The 16,827-nt window shown below is 47.5% G+C and overlaps 1 protein-coding gene across 1 annotated transcript in view; it reads right to left on the reverse strand.

Annotated features, from left to right (window-relative positions):
• The window catches only part of LOC124015614 (caskin-2-like), a 94,907-nt gene that overhangs the window by 28,393 nt on the left and 49,687 nt on the right, over positions 1–16,827 (reverse strand). The window contains 3 exon segments of the mRNA XM_046330971.1: positions 2,157–2,247; positions 4,840–4,985; positions 8,684–8,781. Coding sequence (XP_046186927.1) covers positions 2,157–2,247; positions 4,840–4,985; positions 8,684–8,781 — 335 coding nt within the window.

Consider the following 16,827-nt stretch of genomic DNA (forward strand, 5'->3'; position numbering starts at 1 on the left):
TAAATAAGAATGAAAGACAAGGGGACTTTCCAGCCCAGTAGGAGAGGAGAGCAGCGTTCCCAATGAGTGTGTGTGTGAGTACTATTACTTCACCCTGGCTTGGTTCGGCTTCACACTGTCCTATCCAAACTAAACGCTGCTGCAGCACTATTTGGGACCAGGGACCTTGATTGAGGCAGCGCACAGAGTTTGAAATACACTCACATTGGCTTGGTGGTGTTTGAAATGCTATAGGAACTGAAAAATTCATATTCAAACCTATTGTGCGGTCAGTGAGAGATGTTTCTGAAATTGTCAAACTGGTTTAATAATGCAGGTCTAAACTGCCCAATTCACCATTAAGTCATAGTAACCAAATGTACATTTGAGATGGAGAGAGTGTGACAATTGAGTGAGAATAACTGTGCTCAAGGGTGAAAGAAAGAGAGGGAGAGAAAGAGGGAGAGAAAGAGAGGAGAGAAATGTTGAGAGAAGAGAGGGAGAGAAATAGAGGAGAGAAATGTTGACAGAGAAGTAAATGTGCTCCAGTAAGTAAACCAGCATGCTCAAGGATGAGCGAGCCTGAAAGAAAGAAAGTAAAGAGTGCAGAAGTGAGATGTATTTGATGGAAGAGGAGCAGTTGTGACAACGCAGCCCATCCCAGATCCAGAGGGGTTGTATCTGTCCAGCTCTGACCTCTGTCTAGACTAACACAGGCCATGAGTTACATCACTGCAGCCCATCCCAGATCCAGAGGGGTTGTATCTGTCCAGCTCTGACCTCTGTCTAGACTAACACAGTCCATGAGTTACATCACTGCAGCCCATCCCAGATCCAGAGGGGTTGTATCTGTCCAGCTCTGACCTCTGTCTAGACTAACACAGGCCATGAGTTACATCACTGCAGCCCATCCCAGATCCAGAGGGGTTGTATCTGTCCAGCTGTGACCTCTGTCTGTCTAGACTAACACAGGCCATGAGTTACATCACTGCAGCCCATCCCAGATCCAGAGGGGTTGTATCTGTCCAGCTCTGACCTCTGTCTAGACTGTCCATGAGTTACATCACTGCAGCCCATCCCAGATCCAGAGGGGTTGTATCTGTTGTGACAGACTCACAGGCCATGAGTTACATCACTGCAGCCCATCCCAGATCCAGAGGGGTTGTATCTGTCCAGCTCTGACCTCTGTCTAGACTAACACAGGCCATGAGTTACATCACTGCAGCCCATCCCAGATCCAGAGGGGTTGTATCTGTCCAGCTCTGACCTCTGTCTAGACTAACACAGTCCATGAGTTACATCACTGCAGCCCATCCCAGATCCAGAGGGGTTGTATCTGTCCAGCTCTGACCTCTGTCTAGACTAACACAGTCCATGAGTTACATCACTGCAGCCCATCCCAGATCCAGAGGGGTTGTATCTGTCCAGCTGTGACCTCTGTCTATCTAGACTAACACAGGCCATGAGTTACATCACTGCAGCCCATCCCAGATCCAGAGGGGTTGTATCTGTCCAGCTGTGACCTCTGTCTGTCTAGACTAACACAGGCCATGAGTTACATCACTGCAGCCCATCCCAGATCCAGAGGGGTTGTATCTGTCCAGCTCTGACCTCTGTCTGTCTAGACTAACACAGGCCATGAGTTACATCACTGCAGCCCATCCCAGATCCAGAGGGGTTGTATCTGTCCAGCTGTGACCTCTGTCTAGACTAACACAGGCCATGAGTTACATCACTGCAGCCCATCCCAGATCCAGAGGGGTTGTATCTGTCCAGCTGTGACCTCTGTCTGTCTAGACTAACACAGGCCATGAGTTACATCACTGCAGCCCATCCCAGATCCAGAGGGGTTGTATCTGTCCAGCTCTGACCTCTGTCTAGACTAACACAGTCCATGAGTTACATCACTGCAGCCCATCCCAGATCCAGATTGTATCTGTAAACCTCTGTCTATCTAGACTAACACAGGCCATGAGTTACATCACTGCAGCCCATCCCAGATCCAATTTGTAAGTCGCTCTGGATAAGAGCGTCTGCTAAATTACTTAAATGTAAATGTAATGTAAATGTAGACTAACACAGGCCATGAGTTACATCACTGCAGGGGTTGTCTGTCTCTGTGAGCCTGCATCTCAGTGGTGGGGGCAGGGAATCAACACACACAGTCTTACCTTGACTCTACCACAACTCACAGGCCAGGTCTAGGGGGGTCTTCTTGGTTTTGTTGATCAGACAGGGGTTGGACTGATGCTGTAGCAGCATCTCAGACTGAGAGAAACAGACAGGCAGGGAATCAACACACACACACATATTACACACACACACACACACACACAGACAAGATCAAATACCATATACACACTGTCACCGGGGCCATTAGGGGAGTAGGTTATGCTATGTGGATGTGGTCATGCAGATAACATTACAACACACATAGCCAGGGAGATGATGTCGGATGTTTCTATCAGCACCTGGTGCTGCCTGCCGTATCCAAGGACACAGAGTATTTGGTGAAAACAGACAGTCCATTAGCCCTGGTCATTCTGCTCTGGGAATACATAGTAGACTACAGGACTGGAGGCTGTTACAATCAAATGGGACTTCATGGTCTGTGCAGATAAATGCTTTTCACACAAACTGTGGTCCTAAAAGACTTACAAATCAATTAATGTGGCGTAACCTAAACACATCCTGACAATGCTTGTAGGATAGTTCCTGATCTATTTCCAAATTATTTGAATTCCATTTCATTAGTTTTTTCTTTGCGCTCAATGTGCAGTTTCTCTAAAGATAAATCAGATCAAAGCCGAACTATGTAATGTAGTAGGGAGTTGTAGTTTCCAACAGGCCAATATTTTACATAGTTCAGCACAGGAAATCTGGGTAGTTAACTACAATGACCATAATCCATTGCATGCATACTTGTCCCATCTGTGTGGGGCATACACAGAGGGAGCGCGCAATTTAGAGCATTTGCACGAGGTATCTCTACCTGAAAACGCACCATCTATCATCATGGGACTTTCATTCATTGTTTTATTCTGTGTTGTTAAAGCGAAAACCATAGATCGGACCGAAACCAAACCGACTTATCACTCAGCACTACAGGGGGTGAGACGGGGGTTAGTAACAAAGACAAGGTTCCTAATCCTCCCTAAACCTGATCACCTGACTCCCCATCATTACCCCCTCAAACCCTACAAATCCAATAACCCTCATCCTGCCTTGTTCTTCTCTCTCCCTCTCCAATCCAATCACACCAACATGCCTCTCCTCTCCCAGCTTGCTACGTATCCCCTGACCCCTCAATCCCTTAAATGACTGTACCACCAACCACCACTCATCCTACTCTATCCCCTGACCCCTCAATCTCTTAAATGACTGTACCACCAACCACCACTCATCCTACTCTATCCCCTGACCCCTCAATCTCTTAAATGACTGTACCACCAACCACCACTCATCCTACTCTATCCCCTGACCCCTCAATCTCTTAAATGACTGTACCACCAACCACCACTCATCCTACTCTATCCCCTGACCCCTCAATCTCTTAAATGACTGTACCACCAACCACCACTCATCCTACTCTATCCCCTGACCCCTCAATCTCTTAAATGACTGTACCACCAACCACCACTCATCCTACTCTATCCCCTGACCCCTCAATCTCTTAAATGACTGTACCACCAACCACCACTCATCCTACTCTATCCCCTGACCCCTCAATCTCTTAAATGACTGTACCACCAACCACCACTCATCCTACTCTATCCCCTGACCCCTCAATCTCTTAAATGACTGTACCACCAACCACCACTCATCCTACTCTATCCCCTGACCCCTCAATCTCTTAAATGACTGTACCACCAACCACCACTCATCCTACTCTATCCCCTGACCCCTCAATCTCTTAAATGACTGTACCACCAACCACCACTCATCCTACTCTATCCCCCCCTCAATCTCTTAAATGACTGTACCACCAACCACCACTCATCCTATCTCTTACCCCTCAATCTCTTAAATGACTGTACCACCAACCACCACTCATCCTACTCTATCCCCTGACCCCTCAATCTCTTAAATGACTGTACCACCAACCACCACTCATCCTACTCTATCCCCTGACCCCTCAATCTCTTAAATGACTGTACCACCAACCACCACTCATCCTACTCTATCCCCTGACCCCTCAATCTCTTAAAGACTGTACCACCAACCACCACTCATCCTACTCTATCCCCTGACCTCTCAATCTCTTAAATGACTGTACCACCAACCACCACTCATCCTACTCTATCCCCTGACCCCTCAATCTCTTAAATGACTGTACCACTAACCACCACTCACCCTACTCTATCCCCTGACCCCTCAATCTCTTAAATGACTGTACCACCAACCACCACTCATCCTACTCTATCCCCTGCCAGATCACATCTGTTTTGGGGCTATGGCTGTGATTTGTTGACAGTTTGTTTACAGTTTGTTTACTGTTTAAGACTTAAGTGGACTGACCAAACATGACCACACACATCTAAATCTCAGATAAGTGACCCACAGTAAACCAGCATCAGCTTTGTGGACAGAACAGCATACATTCCACCCAATCCAGCAGAATGGGGATACCTGTTGACAACGCTTAACGATGTATGTATGTATGTATGTGTGTGTGTGTGTGTGTGTGTGTGTGTGTGTGTGTGTGTGTGTGTGTGTGTGTGTGTGTGTGTGTGTGTGTGTGTGTGTGTGCGTGCGTGCGTGCGTGCGTGCGTGCGTGCGTGCGTGCGTGCGTGCGTGCGTGCGTGCGTGCGTGCGTGCGTGTCTGTGTCTGTCTGTCTGTCTGTCTGTCTGTGTACTGACCACGTCATAGTGTCCGTACTGTGCGGCCAGGTGCAGGGGGATGTGTCCATCCTGTGAGACCCCATTGACTCCAGCTCCGGCCCGCAGCAGCATAAGGACAGAGTCAGCCTTGCCCTGCCATGCTGCATAGTGGAGCGGACGCATACCTGCAGGAGGCAGCACATCTATGATCACACACAGTGGCTTGCGAACGTATTCACCCCCCTTGGCATTTTCCTACTTTACTGCCTTACAACCTGGAATTAAAATGGATTTTTGGCAGGTTTGTATCATTTGAATTACACAACATGCCTACCATGTTGAAGATGCAAAATATTTTTTTTTATTGTGAAACAAACAAGAAATGAGACCAAAATAACAGAAAACTTGAGGGTGCATAACTATTCACACCCTCAAAGTCAATACTTTGAAGAGCCACCTTTTGCAGCAATTACAGCTGCAAGTCTCTTGGGGTATGTCTCTATAAGCTTGGCACATCTAGCCACTGGGATTTTTTCCCATTCTTAAAGGCAAAACTGCTCCAGCTCCATGGATGGGTTCCGCTGTACAGGAATCTTTAAGTCATACCACAGATTCTCAATTGGATTGAGGTCTGGGCTTTGACTAGGCCATTCCAAGACATTTCAATGTTTCCCCTTAAACCACTCGAGTGTTGCTTTAGCAGTATATGCTTAGGGTCATTGTCCTGCTGGAAGGTGAACCTCCATCCCAGTCTCAAATCTCTGGAAGACAAACAGTTTTCCTTCAAGAATTTCCCTGTATTTTAGTGCCCATCATTCCTTCAATTCTGACCAGTTTCCCAGTCCCTGCTGATGAAAAATATCCCCACAGCATGATGCTGGTACCACCATGCTTCACTGTGGAGATGGTGTTCTCCGGGTGATGAGAGCTGTTTGGTTTGCGCCAGACGTAGCGTTTTCCTTGATGGCCAAAAAGCTACATTTTAGTCTCATCTGACCAGAGTACCTTCTTCCATGTATTTGGGGAGTCTCCCACATGCCTTTCGGCGAACACCAAACGTGTTTGCTTATTTTTTTCTTCAAGCAATGGCTTTTTTTCTTGCTACTCTTCAGTAATGCCCAGCTACGCGTACTGCTTAAAGTGGTCCTATGGACAGATACTCCAATCTCCGCTGTGGAGCTTCGCAGCTCCTTCGGGGTTATCTTTGGTCTCTTTGTTGCCTCTCTGCTTAATGCCCACCTTGCCTGGTCTGAGTTTTGGTGGGCGGCCCTCTCTTGGCAGGTTTGTTGTGGTGCCATATTCTTCCCATTATTTAATAATGGATTTAATGGTGCCCGTGGGATGTTCAAAGTTTCTGATATTTTTTTATAACCCAACCCTGATCTGTACTTCTCCACAACTTTGTTGATCTGTTTGGAGAGCTTCTTGGTCTTCATAGTGCCGCTTTGTTGGTGGTGCCCCTTGCTTAGTGGTGTTGCAGGCTCTGGGGCCTTTCAGAACAGTGAATATATAATGAGATTGTGTGATCATGTGACACTTAGATTGAACACAGGTGGACTTTATTTAACTAATTATGTGACTTCTGAAGGTAATTGGTTGCACTAGATCTTATTTAGGGGCTACATAGCAAAAGGGGTGAATGCATACAGTGGGGAGAACAAGTATTTGATACACTGCCGATTTTGCAGGTTTTCCTACTTACAAAGCATGTAGGTCTGTCATTTTTATCATAGGTACACTTCAACTGTGAGAGACGGAATCTAAAATAAAAATCCAGAAAATCACATTGTATGATTTTTAAGTAATTAGTTTGCATTTTATTGCATGACATAAGTATTTGATCACCTACCAACCAGTAAGAATTCCGGCTCCCACAGACCTGTTAGTTTTTCTTTAAGAAGTCCTCCTGTTCTCCACTCATTACCTGTATTAACTGCACCTTTTTGAACTCATTACCTGTATAAAAGACAACTGTCCACACACTCAGTCAAACAGACTCCAACCTCTCCACAATGGCCAAGACCAGAGAGCTGTGTAAGGACATCAGGGATAAAATTGTAGACATGCACAAGGCTGTGATGGGCTACAGGACAATAGGCAAGCAGCTTGGTGAGAAGACAACAACTGTTGGCTCAATTATTAGAAGATGGAAGAAGTTCAAGATGACTGTCAATCACCCTCGGTCGGGGGCTCCTTGCAAGATTTCACCTCGTGGGGCATCAATGATCATGAGGAAGGTGTCAGCCCAGAACTACACGGCAGGACCTACTCAATGACCTAAAGAGAGCTGGGACCACAGTCTCAAAGAAAACCATTAGTAACACAGTACGCCTTCATGGATTAAAATCCTGCAGCGCACGCAAGGTCCCCCTGCTCAAGCCAGCGCATGTCCAGGCCCGTCTGAAGTTTGCCAATGACCATCTGGATGATCCAGAGGAGGAATGGGAGAAGGTCATGTGGTCTGATGAGACAAAACTAGAGCTTTTTGGTCTAAACTCCACTCGCCGTGTTTGGAGGAAGAAGAAGGATGACTACTACCCCAAGAACACCATCCCAACCGTGAAGCATGGAGGTGGAAACATCATTCTTCTGGGATGCTTTTCTGCAAAGGGGACAGGACGACTGCACCATATTGAGGGGAGGATGGATGGGGCCATGTATCGCATGATCTTGGCCAACAACCTCCTTCCCTCAGTAAGAGCATTGAAGATGGGTCGTAGCATGACAACAAGCCGAAACACACAGCCAGGGCAACTAAGGAGTGGCTCCGTAAGAAGCATCTCAAAGTCCTGGAGTGGCCTAGACCTGAACCCAATAGAAAATCTTCGGAGGGAGCTGAAAGCCCGTATTAGCCAGCGACAGCCCCGAAACCTGAAGGATCAGGAGAAGGTCTGTATGGAGGAGTGGGCCAAAATCCCTGCTGCAGTGTGTGCAAACCTGGTCAAGAACTACAGGAAACGTGTGATCTCTGTAATTGCAAACAAATGTTTCTGTACCAAATATTAAGTTCTGCTTTTCTGATGTATCAAATACTTATGTCATGCAATAAAATGCTAATTAATTACTTAAAAATCATACAATGTGATTTTCTGGATTTTTGTTTTAGTCTCTCACAGTTGAATTTAGTCTCTCACAGTTGAAGTGTACCTATGATAAAAATTACAGACCTCTACATGCTTTGTAAGTAGGAAAACCTGCAAAATCGGAAGTGTATCAAATACTTGTTCTCCCCACTGTATACACGCACCACTTTTCCATTTTCCTTTTTTCTTTTTGTTTTATTTTGCGAAACAAGTCATTTTTTTCTTTCATTTCACTTCACCAATTTGGACTATTTTGTTTATGTCCATTACATGAAATAAAAAAATAAAAAATCTATTTAAATTACAGGTTGTAATGCAACAAAATAGGAAAAACGCCATGGGGAGGTGAATACTTTTGCAAGGCACTGGACAATACACATATAAACACAAGACAGACAGACAGTGAGTGAGGGACAGAAGTACAGTAGACATTTTTGGGTTATCCATATGAAAGCTGATATTAAAATCACAATGTGTTCCACAGATGGAACTAATAGAATGTACGAGCTGATATACAGTAGATTCACAAGACAATGTGGGCGTCACTAATAAAAACATCACAGATAATATGAATTAAAGGTGAGTCTGTTTGTACTGAGGCACATGTTGCTAACTGGTCTGAGATCTGTATGTACCAGCTAACATGAAATCACAATGTGAGACAATGTGTGCCACTGATAGAAAACATCAGAGATAATGTCTGTGCTGACTGAGATGATCTCACTGAGACCTGTGTTAGCTGTTTTGCTAGCTGATCTGAGCAGGTGATAAAGCAGGTGATAAATAGTGCTGTGTCTCACCGTTCCTGTCCTTGATGTCAACGGTGGCCTGGGCCTCCAGCAGCACAGACAGCAGGTCTGTAGGTCCGGTCAGAGCAGCATGGTGGAGAGCTGAGAACCTGAAGACAACAACACACAGAAAGATAACAGAGGGATATAGCACAGAGGCACAAAGACAACAGAGAAGAGGAGATGGGAAGATAACAGAGGGATATAGCACAGAGGCACAAAGACAACAGAGAAGAGGAGATGGGAAGATAACAGAGGGATATAGCACAGAGGCACAAAGACAACAGAGAAGAGGAGATGGGAAGATGACAGAGGGAGAGATAGTTCAGTACAGACATAGTATAGTTGAGTGAAAGACACAATTGAGAGGGCATTGGGATTGTTTGGCAATGGGGAGGCTTAGAGGCCAATGGCATTGCTTGTGTCTTTCAACAGTAAACAACCCACTGAGACTCAGACAGAGAGAGAGAGAGACAGACAAACAGAGAGAGACAGAGACAGACAGAGACAGCGCGACAGAGAGACAGACAAACAGAGAGACAAACAGAGAGACAAACAGAGAGAGACAGACAGACAGAGACAGCGCGACAGAGAGACAGACAAACAGAGAGACAAACAGAGAGAGACAGACAAACAAACAGAGAGAGACAGACAGACAAACAGAGAGACAGAAAAACAAACAGAGAGAGACAGACAGACAAACAGAGAGACAGACAAACAAACAGAGAGAGACAGACAAACATAGAGACAGACAAACAGAGACAGCGCGACAGAGAGACAGACAAACAGAGAGACAAACAGAGAGAGACAGACAGACAGACAAACAGAGACAGCGCGACAGAGACAGACAAACAGAGAGACAAACAGAGAGAAACAGAGACAGCGCGACAGAGAGACAGACAAACAGAGACAGCGTGACAGAGAGACAGACAAACAGAGAGACAAACAGAGAGACAGAAAAACAAACAGAGAGAGACAGACAGACAAACAGAGAGACAGACAAACAAACAGAGAGAGACAGACAAACATAGAGTCAGACAAACAGAGACAGCGCGACAGAGAGACAGACAAACAGAGAGACAAACAGAGAGAGACAGACAGACAAACAGAGCGAGACAGAGACAGACAGAGGCAGACAGAGAGGCAGACAGAGAGGCAGAGATAGACAGAGACAGAGACAGAGACAGAGACAGAGACAGAGACAGAGAGAGAGAGAGAGAGAGAGAGAGAGAGAGAGAGAGAGAGAGAGAGAGAGAGAGAGAGAGAGAGAGAGAGAGAGAGACAGTATTCTTCCATTAGCCCAATAACACACCACAGCCCTGGGCTGTTAGTCACACACGCGTTTTCTCACTGGTGACGATTCAATTAAAGTCTGCATGTGATCTGATGGTAAAGTGAATGTAAAACAACCAATTCAATATGTAGAAAGAGGCCACAATATAAAGCAAATCCAGGCTCAGCCAGAACCCTGCTCTGGGCTGTGGGTTGAGGGCTGTGTTATTGGGGGTAGTACTGTAGTGTAGAAGCCAGCCAGCCACTAGTCTAGGATTCACCAGGAGACATGAATAACAGGAAAGATAATGGAGCTGGAGGCTTTGGCTCAATCAAGACCAGACTCCCCCCATCCTCATCCAGACAGTCTCTCCCCCCTCCTCCCCTTTTCTCTCTTTGTTGTTCAGCTTTATCTGTTTTAGGGAGAAGGGGGGGGGGGGTATTGGGTTAGTAAATAAAAAATGAAAGCCCCCAAACTGTGGGTGGGAGGATTTGCCCCCCCCCATCATGTTTTATGAGTGCCATGATGTGTGTGTGTGTTGTCGGGACATGCCAACACAAAGTGTGGCCTCTAGAGGTGACTCAGCTCAGAGGTGAAGAAGGACTCAACTCATCAGGCTGTTGAGTAACAGTGCTGCCTCCAGCACCACCGTCAAGTCCAAACACCACAGATATAAATCTCCCCTCACACACACACACGCAGGTCCAGGCCACAGCCACAGCCTGCAGTCACCACCATCCACATGGAGAGGAGAGAGGGAGGAAGCTGCCAGAACATAATATACAGTACAGCACCTAACCATAAATAACCAGACCAGAGACACGAGAGACGGCCTGCACTCTAGAGAGACAGCTAGTACTAGAGAGAAACAGCTAGTACTAGAGAGACAGCTAGTACTAGAGACAAACAGTTAGTACTAGAGAGAGACAGCTAGTACTAGAGAGAGACAGTCTGTACTAGAGAGAGACGGCCAGTACTAGAGAGAGACGGCCAGTACAATAGCAAGAGACGGCCGGTACTATAGCGAGACGGCCGGTACTAGAGAGAGACGGCCGGTACTATAGCGAGACAGTCGGTACTAGAGAGAGACGGCCGGTACTAGAGGGAGACGGCCGGTACTATAGCGAGACAGTCTGTACTAGAGAGAGACGGCCGGTACTAGAGGGAGACGGCCGGTACTATAGCGAGACGGCCGGTACTATAGCGAGACAGTCTGTACAAGAGAGAGACGGCCGGTACTAGAGGGAGACGGCCGGTACTATAGCGATACGGCCGGTACTATAGCGAGACAGTCGGTACTAGAGAGAGAGAGACGGTCGGTACTAGAGAGAGACGGCCGGTACTAGAGAGACGGCCGGTACTATAGCAAGAGACGGCCAGTACTATAGCGAGACGGCCGGTACTATAGCGAGACGGCTGGTACTAGAGCGAGAGGCCGGTACTATAGCGAGACGGCTGGTACTATAGCGAGACAGTCGGTACTAGAGAGAGACAGCCAGTACTAGAGAGAGACGGCCAGTACTAGAGAGAGACAGCATGTACTAGAGAGACGGCCAGTACTATAGCGAGAGACGGCCCGTACTAGAGAGACGGCCAGTACTAGAGAGAGACGGCCAGTACTAGAGAGAGACGGCCAGTACTATAGCGAGAGACGGCCGGTACTATAGCGAGAGACGGCCCGTACTACAGAGACGGCCCGTACTAGAGAGAGACGGCCAGTACTAGAGAGAGACGGCCAGTACTATAGTGAGAGACGGCCCGTACTATAGCGAGAGACAGCCGGTACCGGTACTAGAGAGAGACGGCCGGTACTAGAGAGAGACGGCCGGAACTATAGCGAGAGACGGCGGCTGGTACTAGAGAGACAGCTGGTACTAGAGCGAGACGGCCGGTACTAGAGAGAGACGGTCGGTACTATAGCGAGAGACGGTCGGTACTAGAGAGACGGTCGGTACTAGAGAGAGACGGCTGGTACTAGAGAGAGACGGTCAGTACTAGAGAGAGACAGCTGGTTCTAGAGAGAGACGACCGGTACAAAAGAGAGACGGCTGGTACTAGAGAGAGACGGTCGGTACTAGAGACGGCCGGTACTAGAGAGAGACGGCTGGTACTAGAGAGAGACGGTCGGTACTAGAGAAAGACGGTCGGTACTAGAGAGAGACGGCTGATACTAGAGAGAGACGGTCGGTACTAGAGAGAGACGGTCGGTACTAGAGAGAGACGGCTGGTACTAGAGAGAGACGGTCGGTACTAGAGAGAGACGGTCGGTACTAGAGAGACGGTCGGTACGAGAGAGACGGTCGGTACTAGAGAGAGACGGCCGGTACTAGAGAGAGACGGTCGGTACTAGAGAGAGACGGCTGGTACTAGAGAGAGACGGTCGGTACTAGAGAGAGACGGTCGGTACTAGAGAGAGACAGTCGGTACTAGAGAGAGTACTAGAGAGAGACGGTCGTTACTATAGCGAGAGACGGTCAGTACTAGAGAGACGGTCAGTATTAGAGCGAGAGAGACGGTCGGTACTAGAGAGAGACGGTCGGTACTAGAGAGAGACGGTCGGTACTAAAGCGAGAGAGACGGTTGGTACTAGAGAGAGACGGCTGGTACTAGAGAGAGACGGTCGGTACTCGAGAGACAGCTGGTTCTAGAGAGAAACGACCGGTACTAGAGAGAGACGGCTGGTACTCGAGAGAGACGGTCGGTACTAGAGAAAAACAGCCGGTTCTAGAGAGAGACGGTCGGTACTAGAGACGGCCGGTACTAGAGAGAGACGGCTGGTACTAGAGAGAGTACTAGAGAGAGACGGTCGGTACTATAGCGAGAGACGGTCAGTACTAGAGAGACGGTCAGTACTAGAGAGACGGTCGGTACTAGAGAGACGGTCGGTACTAGAGAGAGAGAGAGAGATGGCGGCTGGTACTAGAGAGACAGCTGGTACTAGAGCGAGACGGCCGTTACTAGAGAGACGGTCGGTACTAGAGAGACGGCTGGTACTAGAGAGAGACGGTCGGTACTAGAGAGACAGCTGGTTCTAGAGAGAGACGACCGGTACTAGATAGAGACGGCTGGTACTAGAGAGAGACGCTCGGTACTAGAGAAAGACGGCCGGTTCTAGAGAGAGACGGTCGGTACTAGAGACGGCCGGTACTAGAGAGAGACGGCTGGTACTAGAGAGAGACGGTCGGTACTAGAGAGAGACGGTCGGTACTAGAGAGAGTACTAGAGAGAGACGGTCGGTACTAGAGCGAGAGAGACGGTCGGTACTAGAGAAAGACGGCTGATACTAGAGAGAGACTGTCGGTACTAGAGAGAGACAGCTGGTTCTAGAGAGAGACGACCGGTACTAGAGAGAGACGGCTGGTACTAGAGAGAGACGGTCGGTACTAGAGAAAGAGAGCCGGTTCTAGAGAGAGACGGCCGGTACTAGAGAGAGACGGCTGGTACTAGTGAGAGACGGTCGGTACTAGAGAGAGACGGTCGGTACTTGAGAGAGTACTTGAGAGAGTACTAGAGAGAGACGGTCGGTATTATAGCGAGAGACGGTCAATACTAGAGAGACGGTCAGTATTACAGAGACGGTCGGTACTAGAGAGACGGTCAGTTCAAGAGAGAGAGAGAGACGGTCGGAACTAGAGAGAGACGGTCTGTACTAGAGCGAGACGGCCGGTACTAGAGAGAGACGGTTGGTACTATAGCGAGAGACGGTCGGTACTAGAGAGAGACAGCTGGTTCTAGAGAGAGACGACCGGTACTAGAGAGAGACAACTGGTACTAGAGAGACGGTCGGTACTAGAGAGAGACAGCTGGTACTAGAGAGAGACGGTCGGTACTAGAGAGAGACGGCTGGTACTAGAGAGAGACGGTCGGTACTAGAGAGACAGTCTGGTACTAGAGAGAGACAGTCGGTACTAGAGAGAGACAGTCGGTACTAGTGAGAGACAGTCTAGGTACTAGAGAGACAGAGGTGGGTACTAGTCTGTACTAGAGAGAGACAGTCTGGTACTAGAGAGAGACAGTCGGTACTAGAGAGAGACAGTCGGTACTAGTGAGAGACAGTCGGTACTAGAGAGACAGTCGGTACTTGAGAGAGACAGTGGGTACTAGTGAGAGACAGTCGGTACTAGAGAGAGGCAGTCTGTACTAGAGAGACAGTTGGTACTAGAGAGAGGCAGTCTGTACTAGAGAGAGGCAGTCTGTACTAGAGAGAGACAGTCGGTACTATAGCTCTACAGGGTGTTTTGGAATAAGTGGTGCCTCAGTGGGCATGTCTCTCTACCAGAGGGAGTTGTGAACTGTGAAGGGAGGCTGGGGGGTTCTGCTGTGTCTGGCTACAGTAACCGACAGGGCCAGGATCATCTCTAAGAGTAATGGAATAGAATGAAAGAGAGAAGGAGAGAGATAGAGGGGGAGGAAGAGAGAGTATAATCCCTCTGTTCAATCCAGCAGCCTGACTGAGAGGTGATAAAATAATCTGACATTAAAAATGCATGTGTGAGGAGCATCTCTGCAAACAGCCTAGTTATCAGGACAGCTTCTAAAATCTAAATAAACCATGTCTGTCTATTGGTGGATAGGAAACAAGTTTGCTCCAGTCCCAAGTCTATGGAGGGACCTCAGACTAAAGACAAAGGCCTACTGTAAAGATGGAGGCCTACTGTAAAGACGGAGGCCTACTGTAAAGACGGAGGCCTACTGTAAAAACGGAGGCCTACTGTAAAGACGGAGGCCTACTGTAAAGACGGAGGCCTACTGTAAAAACGGAGGCCTACTGTAAAGACGGAGGTCTACTGTAAAGACGGAGGTATCTTCACATATCACAACGCAAATAGAAAGGTATCAAGTTTGATAACGCGATACTAAATACGGCTTACCTGGACGCTTCTTAATGAATTTAATAGAGTATTATAGACTGATTTTACCATTATGTCAGCATATATAATGGAGTTACCGTGAGCTGCAATCCAGGGCTTCCTCACACAAAGAGAGTCTGAAGAAAGAGGTAGGGAAGGCTAGACATGCAGGGAAAGAAAGTGATATTTTGTGTGAATAAAACCAGCTGCTGAGGCCCAGACTAGGGATGAACACAAGTGCTGTCACGATACAAGAATTTTGACTTGGATGCTGATACCAGGTTTAGTATCACGAGTGGTGCAGCGGTCTAAGGCACTGCATATCTCAGTGATTCGATTCCAGGCTGTACCACATCCGGCCGTGATTGGGAGTCCTATAGGGCGGTGCACAATTGGCCCAGCGTCGTCCGGGTTTGGCCGTCATTGTAAATAAGAGTTTGTTTATAACTGACTTGCCTAGTTAAATAAAGGTTACATTTAAAAAAACTCTATACCTAAACGATAACACGGCAAAAAAGAGAATGTGATTTTTCCCTGTTTGTTTGGCTTTAAAAAACAGATAAACTAAATGAGATGTTCTAAATCCACAACAATGACTAAACCACATCAGAAGATGTAAATATGTTTTAGTGTAGATACCCTTTAATTCAAGTGCAGACGCTTAGCACTGTTGTTAGCTGTGTTTCTGTAGCGCATGTGTGAGGGAGTTTGCAAAATGATTTCCGGTCACAACTTACAGGCTTGTTTTCGAATTGCTGTGCGTTTTTTTTTTGCCAACCTATTTTGCTACCTGACAACTTTACGGTTTTCACTTTTTAATTACCGTTCATATATTTATTAATTTTTTTCTCAACTTTTTCACTCCGGACCCTTTATTTGGACACGATTCGTCAGGACCTCCAACAGCCGAAGCTAAGTAGTAACATTAACATGATGCCTTCTAATTGCTGCCGCTGTGCTCGCCTTACGGCGAGGATAGCTGTACTGCAAGCCCAGCTTCAGAAGCAATCGTTAGGCAAGGGTAATTTCAGTGTAGGAAAGGATGAAACAGCGTCTGTGCCACCAGTAAGTACAGATAGTAGTATAAATCCCCTGGCACAGTCCCCGCAGCCGGACAACTTTCTCACGGTTTCTGGAAGGAAATGCTGTAGGAACGCTCAACCGGTGTCGCTCATTCAGCCGACAGAAACTTTCAACCGGTTTTCCCCTTTAAGCAGCAGGTCGGTGTCAGAGGCCGAGTCTTCTCTGGTCTCTACTCCTCCCGTTACGGGGTCTGAGACGCCGAAGCTTCCCACCATTAGCTCTGACAAATTGAAAACTCTAGTCATTGGCGACTCCATTACCCGCAGTATTAGACTTAAAGCGAATCATCCAGCGATCATACTCTGTTTACCCGGGGGCAGGGCTACCGACGTTAAGGCTAATCTGAAGATGGTGCTGGCTAAAGCTAAAACTGGCGAGTGTAGAGAGTATAGAGATATTGTTATCCAAGTCGGCACCAACAATGTTAGGATGAAACAGTCAGAGATCACCAAGCGCAACATAGCTTCTGCGTGCATATCAGCTAGAAAGATGTGTCGGCATCGAGTAATTGTCTCTGGCCCCCTGCCAGTTAGGGGGAGTGATGAGCTCTACAGCAGAGTCTCACAACTCAATCGCTGGTTGAAAACTGTTTTCTGCCCCTCCCAAAAGATAGAATTTGTAGATAATTGGCCCTCTTTCTGGGACTCACCCACAAACAGGACCAAGCCTGACCTGCTGAGGAGTGACGGACTTCATCCTAGCTGGAGGAGTGCTCTCATCTTATCTACCAACATAGACGGGGCTCTAACTCCTCTAGCTCCACAATGAAATAGGGTGCAGGCCAGGCAGCAGGCTGTTAGCCAGCCTGCCAGCATAGTGGAGTCTGCCACTAGCATAGTCAGTGTAGTCAGCTCAGCTATCACCATTGAGACCGTGTCTGTGCCTCGACCTAGGTTGGGCAAAACTAAACATGGCGGTGTTCGCCTTAGCAATCTCACTAGGATAAAGAC

The sequence above is a fragment of the Oncorhynchus gorbuscha genome, linkage group LG26 (genome assembly GCF_021184085.1).
Source record: "Oncorhynchus gorbuscha isolate QuinsamMale2020 ecotype Even-year linkage group LG26, OgorEven_v1.0, whole genome shotgun sequence".
Lineage (NCBI taxonomy): Eukaryota > Metazoa > Chordata > Actinopteri > Salmoniformes > Salmonidae > Oncorhynchus > Oncorhynchus gorbuscha.